Source organism: Ptiloglossa arizonensis, chromosome 5 (assembly GCF_051014685.1).
Source record: "Ptiloglossa arizonensis isolate GNS036 chromosome 5, iyPtiAriz1_principal, whole genome shotgun sequence".
In the NCBI taxonomy this organism is placed as follows: domain Eukaryota; kingdom Metazoa; phylum Arthropoda; class Insecta; order Hymenoptera; family Colletidae; genus Ptiloglossa; species Ptiloglossa arizonensis.
In genome coordinates this window covers 11,776,794-11,793,210 of record NC_135052.1, presented here as the reverse complement: position 1 = coordinate 11,793,210, position 16,417 = coordinate 11,776,794, and the positions used below count along the sequence as shown (strand labels likewise).

Sequence of the window (16,417 nt, the reverse complement as noted above, 5' to 3'; positions counted from 1 at the left end):
CTTTAATGAAATGATAAAAAGATTTTTGTATAATTTTTAAAATATTTTGTAGGAAAATCAATAAGTTCATTTATATGCTTTAGTTTTAAAAAGTTCATAATTTACTAAAAAGTATAAGGCAAAAAAACTCAACATACTAACTTTAGTTTCTAATTATTATTAATTTATTCCAGCAGAATTAATACATACAACAAACGATTTTCCGTGGTTTGACTTACATTTTACTTTTATCACTCACTCTCCCTTTCTTTCACTCTTTCCACACTTTCGTTTAAATTCCTTAGCTAAATCCTAAAATTACCCTTAAAAACTTACCATGTGCCAACACAATATTTGGCAAAATCGGTTAAGACGAAAATGAAAAATGCTCTAGTGTTTTCGAATCCGGGGTAGAAAAGATTGAACAGTTAATATGCTTACTCAAAGACCGGTTAATGGTTTTTCTGTCTCGTAATTACATTTAGTCGCTTTTTACTAGCATAATGCATGGGGTGTGTCGCGCGCTTCCGGCCTTATGAATTACTATGATACTCGTGTGTGTGTGTGTGTGTGTGTGTGTGTTCTGACATATGGTGCGAGTAGAATGTAACGACAGTATGTACAAAGATTATATCAAATTCGAACCTAAGTCCTATTTACCTTGACGGTGCTGCTCTCATGAGTTCGGAGTAAAACAACCGATCCCTGCGAAATCGAATTACGTATATGTAATATATTATAGTTCATGTACCGTGTGCATCGTTGCATTATTTAAGTATCAAACAGACTTTTTGTGCCATTGCTCTCCGTAGTTCGTACATTCAGTATCCGTGATTTGTTTAGAAAAATCAAACAAAAAGTAAAGAACCTCACCATCGAGTTCTTATTCATATAAACCCATGCATTACAGTAGCGTGTATCGTGTACAAAAATGAATTCTCTTGAATATAATATGCAACGTCAGTCTTAACTAAAATGATTGCCATTGTTCATCAATCATACTCTGTTGTCAGTTCTCGATAGTCCGTGCGAGTAAGCGATTTAAATACAAATCGCTGATTTCGCAAATTCAACTAAACCGAGTCTTTTCTGTGTCGAAGAGAAACAGAAATAAAAACGAAACGTTGCTAATAAATTATGCGAACGACCGTCCGAATCAGCCTATCTTACGATAAACTGCACACGTGATTCCACGATGTAAAACTATTCGTTTCTTAAATAAGCTTTTTTTGTTTAAGTAAAATGTACTTATCGTTACGTTTGTGATACACCGGTCAATGAAGAAATAGAAATCATGCTCTTAATACAGCTTAAGAAAATAATTTACGCTGCTTCTACAAAGACCGTATGTATAAATACAAAAAAGACACGAAAACTTCGATGCTAATCGCCGATTGTATACGTAATAAATACAGGGAATAATGTAAAATTTAGACGTAAAATATTACGCGCGCACGCATATATGTTTGTCTTTTTGTTACTCTTTTAAACCTTAGCGTCTTCTCTCTAATGAAAATTCAGCTAAAAATCGTAATTTATGAAACATAATACAGCACTACACGATTGCGTGTCAAGGTGGTGCAATCTGCGCCATTTTGAATTTTGTTGTTTGAGCCACCGTTCGTCAACTTTTTGCTCTTCAAGCTGAAACATAAATTACGTTAATAAGTAATTATTCATGTCACGGTAACTAATAATAACCGTCGTTACGAACCTGTAAAACCTTGTGGTGGTTGACCCGGTACTGAGTATTGCGGTCTGAAATTACCGAAATTGGCCGCACCCGCGAAAGTAGCTGGCAATTGTCCACCGGAGAAACCAGCAGGGAATTGCTGTGCCAGCAGAGCCGCTTGACCCGATTGAGAACTACTACCACCCGGTGCTGTGGCTGCCAATCGGCTCAATATCGATCTCTCGGACATTTGAAGTCTTTGAGCAACAGGTGGAATGCGAGCTAGAGTTGCTGGTAAACGGCTCACATCCGATTTCATATCGGATAGAAGCTCTTCCAACTGATTTAGTACCTACAATGAACAATTTAAAACAAAACAAAAAAAAAAATGTCCGACATAATTATGTTTTAAGTTAAAAGAAAGACGAATTATCCAACATTTTACGTTACCTTATGTAACACAGCATTCGCTGGTTTATTGCCGGCAAGGCTTTCTTTGCTAAGATGTTGATGCGATTCAGCAAGGCACTCGACTTCGGCGAATCTCGCATTCAGACTCATCGCAGGGTGGTTAGGGTCCTGCGTTAGGTTCAGGTACGCGGCTCTTCTCAATTGCTCCTCTATCACTAACGCCTGTTCCAATAGTTTGAAGCGTCGAGCCAAGAATTTATTTTTTATTTCTAAAAAGTTACCCTTGCCCACATCCATTTTGAAAGGTTCGTTTATTATCGCGAACCTGTAGAAAACAATAAAAATGAAGGTTAAAATTAATTGATTAAAGAAAGATCCAAAATAGGACATTCCACTTTTATTATTGATATTTGTTACCTGATATCATTCTGGATGTCCTGCCAGCGACCATAGCCATGTGTAACAATACCAGCTAATAGCCAGTAGTCGTGTCTTCGGTGCCATATCTCATATTCACGACCAGGTACCGCAGCTTTCTCCTCGTTTAGCCATAACGTGTGCAATTCCGTAAATCCACCATCGGCAATGTTAAACATGAACTTACGTTTAGGCTTTATCACCTCTGAATCACAGTCCTTTACATCCTTCTCCTTGTTGTCTTTGTCCTGTAAATATAAAATTAAAGATTACGTCCGAAGTTAATTTGATAATTCTACATCAGTAAATTGACAAATACCTCTCGCTTTTCAGTTTCTTCCTCATCGTCTTTAACAATAACAACATCTTCTTCAGAATCTTGTTTCGGTTTGTTTTCATTACTCTCCGTCTTTTCATCATGTTTCGTCACCGATTTCTCATCCTTCATATCCGATTTATCTTTCTCTTTCTCTGCTCCTTCGGTCTCGTTGTCCTCCTCTTTCTTTGCATCTTCCTTGTCTTTATCCTTCTCGGCAATGTTCTCCTCTTCCTCCTTAGAATCCTTCAATTCCTCTTTAACATCCTTCCTTTCAGTACTCTGAAAAATATATTTGTTTATTTCTAAATCTACTTTAAACGTTGTATTCATATTGCATTGTCACGGATACAAACTTCCTTATCCTTCTGTTCCTCTTTGCATTCTTTTGTTTCAGATGCATCTACATTCGCTTTACTGGTTTCACTGGTCACGGTACTAAGAGAAGTTGGAGTAGGAGTTGCAGCAGGACTTGGACTAGGCGCGTTCGAGGTAGCTGGTGTTGCGCTGGTACTGCTAGTTCCGGTTGCTCCGTCTCCCCCGCTTTCTAGTTTTACAGGTTCAACTGGCTTTCGAATCATCTCGGGCATCGAATAATATCCGTTTATATGCTCAAATTCTTGTACCTATAAAGAGAAAATTCTTTACAAGCTCAATCGCGGAAAAGAAACCAATTATTTGAAAATAAAATTATTAATAATGTATTTGCACACGTACTTTCTTTCTGATCAAGGACATCACGCCGATTCTCGTTAAGACATGTTGTCTACTGAGACCCTCTCTTGGCACACCATCCGCAAACGTCTCAGCGTTATCAGCGCCCGGTTCGCAGAGGTGTCGCATGAACAATGAAACGTACGCCTTAAAGTTCTTCTCCGATTTACCACGTAGATCCCGTACCAGCCTAAAATGCGACAATATACTTTAACAGAACTTTAAATTGACTGATCGACGATCATGTTCTCAGTGAGTGACTAACCACTGAGAGTTGAATGCATCCTGTGGTGGCATGCCATAACGCATAATCGCGTTGAGGAATGCCTTTCTTTGTCTGGCATTAAAACCCAATACCTAAACGAGAAAATTTATCGCATTAATATTACTGTGTTTCATAGACTATTAAAATACAGAAAAATTAACATAAACCATACTTCGATGTTTCCATTTACTCGAGCAAGTAATGGCGGCAAAGGTCGATCCTTTTCGTCCCTCCTCTCTAATCTTCTCCTGCTTCTGCGAGATAACAAATCTCCGTCACCCTTTTCATCAAAATCATCATCCTCTTTGTCGTCATCACTTGGTGCACTGAAATCGCTATTATAATCGGATAAATTTTCCTGCCAGGGTTGATCGTCTCTTGTTCCTTGATCTCCAGTTACTACTCCGTCATTGTAATTCACCTGTTTACGTACTCGTTTACCTGTAATTAAATAGCATTTTTTAAAACTATCTGTGTATACACGAAGAACAATAGTTTGCACGAGAAATATAACACACCTTTTCCAAGAGTTCTAGCAATATCTTCTTGTTGCTGTTCGTAATGATGTCTTAACAGTTTGATCCAATAAGCAGGATCTGTATTCTCAGCTTCTTGTTTTATGATTTCTGTGTCTGCCTCTTCTTCAGTTTCGCCTTCTTTAGTCACGTAAGATGCAACCTTGAAGGAACTTAAGTATTCGTTGGCCCAGTTCTCTTTCTGCTCTATACCTTCCTTGCTTCTGTCTAACAATTCAGCGACAGCTTTGTCGTCGTAATGAATGGCTTCATCCTCTTTGCCTTCTTCCTCCTTAAACAATTCTTCGGTACCAAATCTTAAAATGTCGTCGAGTTCCTGTTTGCTGAAATTAGCGCCTTTCCCACCCATTCCGGGTCTAACGACCAAATGTGTAAGCATCATTTTACGTTTTGCTACTTGTGTTACTCGCTCTTCGACAGAGTTGCGGGTGACAAATCTGTAGATCATAACTTTGTTCGCTTGACCAATTCTGTGAGCTCTACTGAATGCTTGAATATCATTATGTGGATTCCAATCAGAATCGTAAATGATGACAGTGTCGGCAGTCGCCAAGTTTATGCCTAGACCACCAGCACGAGTGGAGAGCAAGAAAACGAATTGTTGCGCGCCAGGAGCGTTGAATCTGTCTATAGCCTCTTGTCGTTGTGCCCCTGTGATGTTACCATCAATTCTTTCATACTTGTAACCCTCTCCTTCCAAATAGTCCTCAAGGATATCCAACATCTTTGTCATTTGAGAGAAAATCAGTACTCTATGACCACCATCTCTCAATCTCTTCAACATTTTACTCAGAAGCACCAGTTTTCCAGCTGCTTTAATCAACGCGGAAGTTTCATAACTTCCGTTAGGCGCGGTTGGTGCCTCTTGAGATGCAGCTGGGAATAAGTACGGATGGTTACAACACTTCTTGAGGTCCATCATAATATTTAACAATGATACTTGTTGACCACCTCCCTTGGGATTCAACGCTTCGAAGTTCCTTGTCAAAATGTACTTGTAATATTTCTTTTGCATGGGAGACAATTCAACGCGAACGATGAACTCCGACTTACTTGGCATATTTTTTAATACGTCAGCCTTCAATCTCCTCAGCATGTGAGGTCCAAGCAACTCGTGCAATTTCTTTACTTGTTCTTCTTTCGAGATATCAGCAAATTCATTTTGGAACGCGGCCAAGTCATTGAACTTGTCACGGCATAGGAAGTTTAACAGATGGAAAAGTTCTTCCAGGTTATTCTGCAGTGGAGTACCAGTTAATAATAACTTGTACGCAATATTATAAGATGCCAATAATCTGAAGAACTTTGACTGATTAGATTTCAGTCTGTGCGCTTCGTCCACTACTAATACAGCCCAATCTATTGATCCTAGACATGCAGAGTCAATAGAAATAAGTTCGTAACTGGTGAGCAATACGTTGAATTTGATTTGAGACGATCGAATTTTCGACGCTCGACCACCACGTACAGCACCCTCTTCAAAGGATAATTCATTCTCTCGTATCACAATACGACTATCTTTGTCGCCTAGAATTAATGTAAAATACAATCAATCGTAAAATTAAGTAACACACATTTTCATAAGGAGTATTTTTGTTTTCATTCACTAACCGACATAGGTGACGCAATAAAAGTCAGGTGCCCAAGTTTCAAACTCACGCTCCCAATTAATAATAGTCGACAAAGGAACAGAGACAAGAAAAGGTCCTTTGCAATGACCTTCCTTATACAATGAGTATAGAAAAGTGATAGTTTGGATAGTTTTTCCCAGACCCATCTCGTCCGCCAAAATTGTGTCTATACCTTGACCCCAAGAATATCTCAACCAATTCAAACCCTGTAAAATAATGGGAGTATAGAATATTCTTTATTAACATTGAGATAATTTCATGACTTTACACATACTTCTAATTGATAGGGATGTAATTGCATTCCAGTCTGATCTAAGTACTCTGGCTGTCGCTCATACTTTTTCTTGAGATCAGTCGTAGGTTTGTCGGGTGGCGGTGTGTACCGTTTAGGTGTCCTCTCTTCGTCATCGATAAGTTCACGGGTCTTGGACTTTTTGCCTTTACCTAAATACCACATATGGTTACTGTTGCGGTCTGTTTCAACTGCGATTTCAAAAGAAAAGAAAAACAAATTAACCGACTCTTCTCACCCTTCTTGCCCTTGCGAGAGGAGCTACCATCGCAACAGTTCGCCGCTCTGAGATCTAAGTAATACTCGATGGCCTGTTTCAGACCCGGAATATCTTCGTGTTCATCCTCCCATGTGGCTTGATCGTATCCTAATTCTCTCCATTTAACGAGATATGTTGCCCTGCCGTCCCTTGATAACCGATGATTAATTACTCGGTGCACGACAAGCCATTCTGGCCGAACTCCGTAACGATAGAATCGTTCTTCTAAATTATACTCGTCCCTGTTCGTAGCACCGTCCTGTTCTTTTAATCGTTTCACGCGAGAATCACTTTCGTCTAATGGTTCTTCCAATTTTGGAGGTTCATCCATGTCATATTTTCGCGAATAATTCCTACGACATGTACAAAAATCTATAACAATCACAACGAAATAGGTCATATGCATTATTATTTATTCAATCGACACCATACCTGAACATAAGAGGATGAAAAACGTCAAGCTGCAATTCTGTAATCCAGTCACAATGCCAATACGACATATCCGCCCATTTCACGAAAAACTCGCGTATCTTACGTTGCTTAGGTGCTGCTTTGCTTGTAGAAGGTTCTTCCGATGGTGTTTCTGGACAATCCTTCCACCTCCATGTTAAAATCTTCGCAACTACCAAGAAAAAGAAATAAAGAAAACTGAACATGAACCTTTATATACTTATCTTAAGTTACACTGTGTAATATGGACATACCCTTTCCACGTAAAGGTGGACAAGAACATCTGGGACACTTCCAGTCACCATCAGGAATTTCTGAGAGCGGTGGGTTTAAACAATGTGTGTGATACGCGCTAGTACAGCTATCACAGCATAGTAATTCACCACCATCTTTGCATATTCTACAGAATTCCATGTGTTCATCATCATCTTCCGCTGCACCTGAAAATAAAATTGAGAATTTAATAAAATCATTCGTTGTTTTTCTTCTCTTTATTTCAATATGGTGGGTGGGATAATAGGTGTAGGATCATGAGGAAGGTACCTGCAATACCTTCTCCTTCGCAGTGAGGACAACTCCATTTTCCTTCAGGCGTTTCTTCCAACTCTGGCTCTAAACATACCAAGTGGTACGCTCTAGGGCAGGTGTCGCACAATATAATTTCTCCACCTTGTTGACAAACTTCACAATAATCCTGGTGATCAGTCTGCGTGTGCATGAAGATAAATATTGTTAAAAACAACGGAGATATTTTGTTAAAAAGTTTTAAATGCTTAATAAAAAGAGTTGTATAATGTAATTATATGAATTGTTTGAGCGTCCCGAATCTTCACAGTAATTCGACCGAAAAATGCCAAGCAGTGCGATTGTGCCTTTCTTATTTCCTATAGGATTTGCAAAATCCAAGGGTACAGTCACTTTGACTCAACAGACTGGCATTTTTAGGAACTAAACAATAGAAATGCAATCACTTCGCACGGCACTCAAAAACAGTTAAAATCTACTTATTAAAATATATACATTCTTTTAGTGAAATGATGTACATCATTAGAATAAAAGTAAGCAATTATTCAACAAATATATTTTGAATTACCTGAAGACCTTCTTCTCCATCCGGAAATTTAGATGTAGTCTTCGTCTTTTTCTTCTTTTTAGTTTTGTTACCAATTTTAGTTTTTGCCTTCCTACGGACGGGTGGTTCTGCAGGTGGTTCCACTCCATTTTCTTCAGCATTCCCTTTGTTTGTTCCATCAGTACCCGAAGGTTCTTCCGCGTCAGCTAGCATTTGTTCAAACTCCATATCAGAGTCTCTATCAGTACCGGCTCCGCTACCTTCTGCTTCTTCGTCCTAAATAGTAACATTCATGATCAACAAAAACGAAAAAAATTACCAAGTGATTTTTGTATGTCAAATTTGAATTACCGAACTTCCTCGTTTACGTTTTCCAAGTTTTATCTTAAGTGTCGGTACTTTGGAAGCTTTTTTCCCTTTCTTTGCCCTAGATCCCCTTGATTTCCGTTTCCTATCGCTATCTTCATCATCGTCCTCCTCATCTTCACCTTCCTGCACCGCACCACTACGATTTGCTCTCGAGTTTCTACTATCTTCATCCACATTCGCAGACGATACATCCGCATCTGGTTGTGTATGTGGATTCAATTCAGAGAAGTCTCTCCATTTGGCAGCTACCAACATCATTAGTTTTGACATTGGAACCTAAACACATAAAGCACCAAAATGAGCAAAAGAATAATTTCTCTTATGTCCAATGCTTACAAAAATAAAAAAATTTACTTTAGGATTCTCCTTTGCTAGAAGTGGTCTGACATGTTGTTGAAATAATTTATATGTTGTTAAATTCTGGAAGTCTGCATCAGTATATTCAATCTGTACATCAGTCAATCCAAAGGTATTACAAACTTCCTCAATGGTTGGCATTCCTGTTGCAGGTTCCTGGCTTGGAGGAGCCGGTGCAGTGTGACTGGACGACTTTCTCGACGAAGATTTTCTACTTTTTCTATTTCCCGCATAATCACTGTCTTCTCCAGCTACATCACCTGCTTCACCACCACCTCCAAAATCACTTTCCTATAATTTAAATAAAAAAAAAAAGTAGAAAATTAGTGCGCTATAGTATTGATCTAATCATCGATTCAATATTAAATTATGGAGGATAATTACATCTCCAGAATCAGATTTTTTCTTCTTTTTCTTCTTTTTTCCCTTCTTGTCCTCACTACGAGCTTTACGTTTTTTCCCTTTTTTCTTTTTCCGTTCCTCTGGCTCATAATCATCGTCTTCCTCCTAAATTGAAAAATATTTTTAAAACAATTGTAATATTATTTCACAAACTTACTGGAGTATATGAATTTAGTTCATACAGAAAATACTCACTAGTCTCTGAGATTCTTCTGCATCAGATGAACCATCTACTTGTTGATTGACATTTGAGACTTGTCCTCCGGTTTCATCTAAATCGTCTTCTCCTAAAAGTAAAATATACAAAAATAATATAATATAAAACATATGTTGAACAAAATACTTTAATATTTTCTACAACTTTCAATACTTTTACAATGCAATTATGTACACCATAAAACTGATATTAAATCATGACTGTCTGCTTCTGACTCACATAAAATGAATATTTATATTTATTACAATATAGGTTTATTAGAAAATGCATCAGATAAGATTAATAACCCACAGATTAATTATATTGTGTGTTAGCAGTAATTTAATACAAAAACATCGTATTTATTTTACATATGTGTACAAACATTACGCGTGAAATAGTCAGGAAAATCATCATTCATCGCCTATCTTTCTACTACGCGCGATACGAAAATAATTCTTGACAATTGAACATTTTTCCACAAAATTCAATAAATTTTAATCGAAGATTAAGTAATATGACCTTGACTTTTTTCACGGTCATGAGCCCGTTAAAAAACAATTTGAAATCGTTGTGTGTGAATGAGAGAGAGTGAGTGTATAAGAGAGAGAGAGAGAGAGAGAGAGAGAGAGAGAGAGAGAGAGAAAACAAAACCTAAAGGAAATTTCATTCGACCAAGCCTCAACTTACGAAACGGCGTCGTATTGATAATTGCCGAATCAATAGCAACATTTACAAGAAACTGACTTTTTTTTAATTCAAGAAGAATGATCAAACTGATAAGCACATTATAATTTTCTTTATTTTCAGCAAAAGCGATCGTTTATGTATGCCTAAACATTGTTTTGAAAACAACACCAATATTAACATCAAATTAGTCCGCATGAACAAATTATTTCGGACTAATCCGCCAATTCAGCGAATGCTTTGTACGAGTGTGCGTCCGCCATTTTCTTCGAAAGGGCTCACACCACATTGGTTGTCTATATTTTATATTCGTGACATTGTCGCGGGATTCGAAGCACGTGTGCATCATTTTTGGACACAGAAAAGGGCCGTTGACGAAGTCATCATCTTTTGATTATAGGACATGCATAAAATATTTAACAAGTCCTAGAACATGCGTTCTCTCCACGCGCGCCTCTGTGTGTGTATGTGCGCGCTACACAGCACATTTGTGTGAGAGAACAAGGACTTCGTGTGTGCATGCGGACAGTGGTGCACGCACACACAGCCACGCCAGATGTTCGAAAACCGAAGCAAACGTTGCGAAATTGCTTTAAAATTTCGCTGGAACAGAAATTAAAAACGTTTCAATTTCTGAGATGATCCTTGCAAATATCGAAATATATTGTTCGTGAACGAAATGGTCAAAGTAGATTAAAATCGTGTTTCAATACGCTTCATACGACAAAACAATGCGCATTTTCTAATTTTTAACGTTAAACGCAACGAAAAAAGAAATTCATCCATATCGAATATACAAAATCAATTATACGATGCATCGTTCATGGAGTATTCATTAAGTACTAATTATGTAAGGAACCCTTTGAAAATAGCGCGAAGCATTTAGGGAGTGTTTTAGAAAAATCTTGGTTAACAGTATGATTACAATGTCACGATTTGAAATTTAATTCTTACAGAGATTCGATATTAAACGTTGACAGTGATTTAGCATTGACGAAAGACCGAGAACCATGTGATTTCCGTCGAACTATTAGACGTAAACAATAACCTATACTCGAACGCTTATTTCGCTACGTTTGCATGAGGATTTATCGTGTCGCGATTATCGTCTATCAAAAGCATCGTTATTGAAGGCTTGAATTATTTGACAATCGAAGGTTGGCTTTTTTTTCATCTAGAAGGATCGAATCTTCATAAATTGTGATCAAACTTCGACAAATTTCCCGTAGTGTGACACTGAACTTAAGCAAAGCCAGTCAGAAATCGCGGTAAAACGCGCAACAATGAAATAACAGAGCGTGGAAAACTACAAAAGGACCGATTGACATGGCAGCCATCGTACGAAAAGCGCGCGTCCTGCGTGCTCGAGGACACAACTTTCCGGTAGTATTCATGACCGAGTGGCCGTGCACTTACCCGCGAAGCTCTCGTCCACCTCCTCGTCAGACGCCATGCTCCAAGACCACGGGATGGATAATCAACGCTTTCGAATACCACCGCGATATCGCTCTCACCGGAGAGGAAACACAGTGCGGAAATTAAAGCGACATTAAACGAGGCTCGCGTTCGTGGCTCGACGCTCTCTTGCGTTTCTTTCAATTTCGGCGTGCCGTCACTTCGTCTCGCGTACGTGCACCGATGTGCACCTACTGCCGTACACTTCTTCTCTCACGCGATTCGTCAGTTCTTCTCGTTCCTCCCCCTCCCTCAGCACTCGCTGATTTTAACTCCCCTCTCCGCCCGTGAGAGAGTTCGTTTCTTCCCCGCTATGCCTCTACTCGCCACCGTGTCCCCTCGCACAGCCCGTTACAGCGTGCTCTGTAGCTGAATGTACGCGAATGGATCTACCGTCTTGCATTTATTTCTTTTTTTCACCCTCGCCCCTCATTCCTCCGTGCAATCCATAGGTTTCAAAAAATGTTTAGTTTTTGAAAAAATCTCTTTTCCTCAATGGCGATGGATTTCTGTGCGACATAATTACTCATTACGTCGGTTTATATCTTTTTTTTATATCTGTATACTTTTCCTTTTTTCTATTCTCCTTGTTAACATATACATAATTTGATTTAGAATATATTTAAGTCCCAATCATGAAAAATGTAGATTTTCGTAGAGTATAATTATGCTCGAATAAAATGTTTTACAGCCAGAGTAAAGCAGGGGTTCCCAACCTGGCCGATCAATTTATCCGAGGGTCGATAAATTACCAATAAACAAATTAATTTTTCATATGTTTAAAATTATAATTATTATAATTTGTTAATTATATATACATGCACGCAACAATTTTGTGACTATTATAAGTACAAATTAAAAGAATATTTTGACATTTTGTTGCTGTAAAAAGAAGAATAGTAACATCGATGTCCTTTTTGATACTTTATTTTATTCTATTTATAATTTATATTTTCTTAGCGATATGTATAATTTAACAAATTGAATCGAATTTTGAAAAGGAACCATTATATAAAACAATTGAGAACTCCCGTTGCATACACTTGTATTTGTTATAATCATTGAGGAATTATTATAATTGTACTATAGATGAGATAGAATTCTTTTTATTTCCCCCCCACCCCTCAAATGGTGGTAATTATAAACTATTACCAACTTTTGTTATGAGAGAAACAATTTGTTATAAATTCGACAATCAATTGTTATACCAAAAATTCTTCTATTTTATTTTAATGTAAATTGTCAAAGCTGTAGCTGCAATAATGTGTGTATGGATTCGCGGTACGATTAATGGCCGAGCACTTATGCACATACATATATTTCGAACGCATCGTGTGCTGGTATATCGATCTTTTCGATGAAAACAAGATAACTAGACACAATTGATGTATATTATTTTTTTTTCTTACCAGGCGTAATGCTTATTTTTAATTTAAGGAATGTACCATAATATGCATGTTATTGATTTTGCACGTCACTGTCTCGGCTTGTCAATGTATTGGTTACACAAGCAAGATCGACGACCACGAGGAAACTCAAATTAGGAAATTGATTATTATCGCTTACTGTCAAAATACATTCGCAAATGACATGTATTCACTATGTTCGTCATAGTCCCAATTTCGTACTGATATCACATACAAGCGGTAAGGTCAAAAAGGGTGTAACAAAATCGTTTGATAAGGCGTTGTATTAAAATGTAATAAATTGTGTCGTATCTGTCACCGTCTCACAAAACTTATGCAAATGAAACAAAATTGACAATTAACAGAATATTTTAAAATCTGCTTAGGAATATACAAAAAGATATTGCAGATTCTTCACAACTTACAAATGCTTTATACCTAAGGAAATAACGTAAATCTTTGAATTGTTCTCTATTGGACAACCGCCTTAGCCTAATCGAGTTATAACTAATTTTTTCGACTTTTTCAACAAATTTTAGTTTGTATTACCGGGAGCGGCTGAAAAACTGTAGGAAATTTTTTTGTAATAATACGGTCTCGTAGTCGCTTATACTTCTTTATTTATAGTTTACTAGAAATACGAATTATCGAGAATGCGTTACATGTCTTATTAGAGCTACATATCGTCGTGTAACGTAAATGGAAATTTATTTATATGTTTCGTACGTAACAATCTATTTACAGATATGAAATACATATATCGCGAAGGCCTTTGTATACAAAAGGTAAAAAGTAATTGCAGTACTCTTACATACAATGGCCCTCTCTTGTTTCCAAAATGATGTATTTATGTATACGCGCGAGTGCATGCGTGTGTGATATATATATATGAAACTAAAAATTAATTTACAACGTAAACATATTTTTACGTATCACGTAAAAGTTATAATATACAAAAAGATGAAATACATCTTTAGGAATGAATAAAAGTAATATAATGCTGCGTGGAATGAATTAGTACCTTTGAACAATATACTAAGTAACTAACTGATGCCATACAATTATTGTACATACTTTTTATATTTATATTTTATTGAGTTACTCGTCAAAGTGCCTGAAGTTGTTAATATCGGCTAAAACTTGCAGAGTTAATTACAATAGCATTTGTAATACTTTTCTTAATGAATTATATATGATAAACATTGCATCATTTTTTTTTTCAACAGTTAAAAATTATACTTTTCAATTTTATCAAATGCAATCAAGTACGAACATAATTTTGTTCTACATCCACCTTCTTTTATATATTAATAAAATTTCATCAAAGATATTTTAATCTAGCATACACATATGTTACACTTCTATGCATAACTGGATTTATCTGCATTTAATAAGTAAAGAAATAGTCATCAGGGCTAATTTCCTTCACAGAATACAATTTCTCAATCGGAATTGAGAAATTTTTTTGAATATTTTTGATAAATATCAACTTTCTGATGAATATCATCTATGAAGTTGATCATAGAAATTGTAATAGATTTGTAAAGATAAAAAATTATATGCATTGCTATTATATAAGCATATTTTAGAATGAGATTTTATTTAAGGGCACGAAGCCCCTTTTTCTTGATAGCCTCTGCTACAGCTCTTTCTAAAAAGGTGACCTGCTGATCGCTTTCATCTATTCTATCCAAATCTGAATCGAATCCATTATATCCTTCCATATCTGTTGAATTATTTAGTCTCAAAGAATCTGCAGATGTAGTAGCTACAGAATTTCCAACACCTTGAACATAATTAGATGGGCTGGAACAATGTTCATCCAAAGAAACCATTTCTGCAATTGGAACTAAACCGTGATTACGAATTGCCATCAGAACTGCACTGTCGTCCATGTTACTCCATACTCTGACCATTTGAAGAGTAGATTCTCTGAAATTATCAAAGGGGGATGTTTTCTTCATATGGTGCTCTAAAACTCTGTTGATAAAATTATCCATATATCCGCTTGACACTTGACATTCCTGCCACATTCTCAACTTTTCTATTTCACATGTTTCTGCATCATCATATTCAATATTATCTGTATGTTGTGCAGTGTCTTCTTTCTCATTTGAACTCTCTTCCTATGAATAGGTAATCCAGTTGAATATCATTCTGCAGAGACTTTTTAAATAGTACATGTACACAAATTGAAAAATTGAATGAAAGATAGTTTATTAGCACATACTTTATACTTATAATATATATTATACAATTACCGTATCCCGAAATGATTCATTGACCTTAACAAATTGCGTGCATTGTCTTTTCGGTGAAGCGGGTCTTTCATGATAATCAGTGTCCGATTCTTGAATATCAGTCGCCATTTTCTCTATTTTGAATACAACTGCACTAGAAACTATGTTCTGTTTTTAAAGCGATTAAAAGGAACTTAAACAAACCCGTCAGTATTATAAAAGAATTGTTAAAGATTAACTTGATGCTGTGTCGTAAAAATTCACAGTGCTTTTAGCTCTCTGTGTAATCTCTTCCTTGGTACGGTGTTGATTTCTCGTTATACATTTAAAGTTTAGATTCAAAGCTTTTCAATATTTACGATTATGTTTACTCGTTCTCTGACGAGTGACTCACAATATAAAAGTCGAACGGTACTCAACACCAAATGTCAGAACACGAAAGAACGTACCGCGCACACAATCAAATAGTAAGAATCGCTTTTGACAGCTTCAAAATGGCTACTTAGCCGTTGAATTTCTGGTCAAAAACGAAAACGCGTGCATCGCAAAGAAATTTCATGAGATATTGACGCGAACGAGTGATCTTAACAAAATTGTACGCAAAACCATACACAGATTGTACATTTCAAAAATTCGTTTAAATTCCAATTAATCCATCTGGACCAACGTCTCGACAGCTGCACTGTGTTCCAAAATGGCGTAAACATCAGTGTGGTCAGATGAAGTATCGCGACTCACCCAGCGCCATATTGAAGTTCCCCCACTACTATACACATGCAGAAGCCGTGCATCCGTGAGCTCGGCATTTCAGCAGCATCGGTGATTCGAGAAAGAAGGCGAGTTGAAGTTTTCTCTCTCGTTCTTGAAAGATCTAAAGTCCAATTTGAGGACAGACAGTTTGACTGACTCATTAACCGTGGTTTAAGTTTGGAGACAGAACATTGCCCCAAGATTCATATAGCGTAAGAAATTATTGTAATGAAGAAAAATTCTATAAAACAAATTTTTTTACGGAAAAACACATTTTAGAACTTCCTCATCGCATTTTGCCTATTAAAATATAATTTTGTTTTGAATGTTGTTAATATGATTACATAAAAACGGCGAAATGAATTTCAAAAAAATTTTATATTTGAATTTTACATTTTAAATTCTATAAAGCTGAGTTTTATAAAGTAATAATTATTAAAAAACGTTCATGTTACCGCTCGATAGAAACCACAATAAGGTGATGATGTCTTCCATCTAGACAGAAAAGTAAACAATATCATTGTATCATTAGTTCATTCCT

The 16,417-nt window shown here is 36.7% G+C and overlaps 2 protein-coding genes across 9 annotated transcripts; both read right to left on the bottom strand.

Annotated features, from left to right (window-relative positions):
* Positions 1-141: 141 nt before the first annotated feature.
* Mi-2 (chromodomain-helicase-DNA-binding protein Mi-2 homolog) lies at positions 142-11,828 on the bottom strand. Of its 8 annotated transcripts, XM_076313209.1 has the most exons (22): positions 11,442-11,827; positions 9,338-9,429; positions 9,125-9,247; positions 8,738-9,031; positions 8,366-8,659; positions 8,036-8,290; positions 7,486-7,648; positions 7,197-7,382; positions 6,925-7,114; positions 6,463-6,845; positions 6,216-6,385; positions 5,922-6,147; positions 4,293-5,837; positions 3,947-4,215; positions 3,775-3,866; positions 3,513-3,717; positions 3,152-3,421; positions 2,799-3,077; positions 2,480-2,727; positions 2,102-2,387; positions 1,694-2,003; positions 142-1,623 (listed from the first exon to the last, which is right to left on the bottom strand). In XM_076313209.1, exons 1-22 carry the CDS (start codon positions 11,476-11,478, stop codon positions 1,619-1,621), a joined length of 5,922 nt encoding a protein of 1,973 aa, XP_076169324.1. In that variant the 5' UTR covers positions 11,479-11,827; the 3' UTR covers positions 142-1,618. The 8 variants fall into 8 exon arrangements, with proteins under 8 accessions (XP_076169324.1, XP_076169322.1, XP_076169325.1 ...); XM_076313207.1 differs by lacking the exon at positions 142-1,623 and having other exon boundaries at positions 1,686-2,003; positions 11,442-11,828; XM_076313210.1 differs by lacking the exon at positions 142-1,623 and having other exon boundaries at positions 1,686-2,003; positions 6,472-6,845.
* A 1,658-nt stretch (positions 11,829-13,486) lies between these two features.
* On the bottom strand, positions 13,487-15,889 carry LOC143147266 (uncharacterized). Its single transcript, XM_076312370.1, has 3 exons — positions 15,865-15,889; positions 15,148-15,260; positions 13,487-15,012 (listed from the first exon to the last, which is right to left on the bottom strand). Exons 1-3 carry the CDS (start codon positions 15,872-15,874, stop codon positions 14,485-14,487), a joined length of 651 nt encoding a protein of 216 aa, XP_076168485.1. The 5' UTR covers positions 15,875-15,889; the 3' UTR covers positions 13,487-14,484.
* Positions 15,890-16,417: the final 528 nt, after the last annotated feature.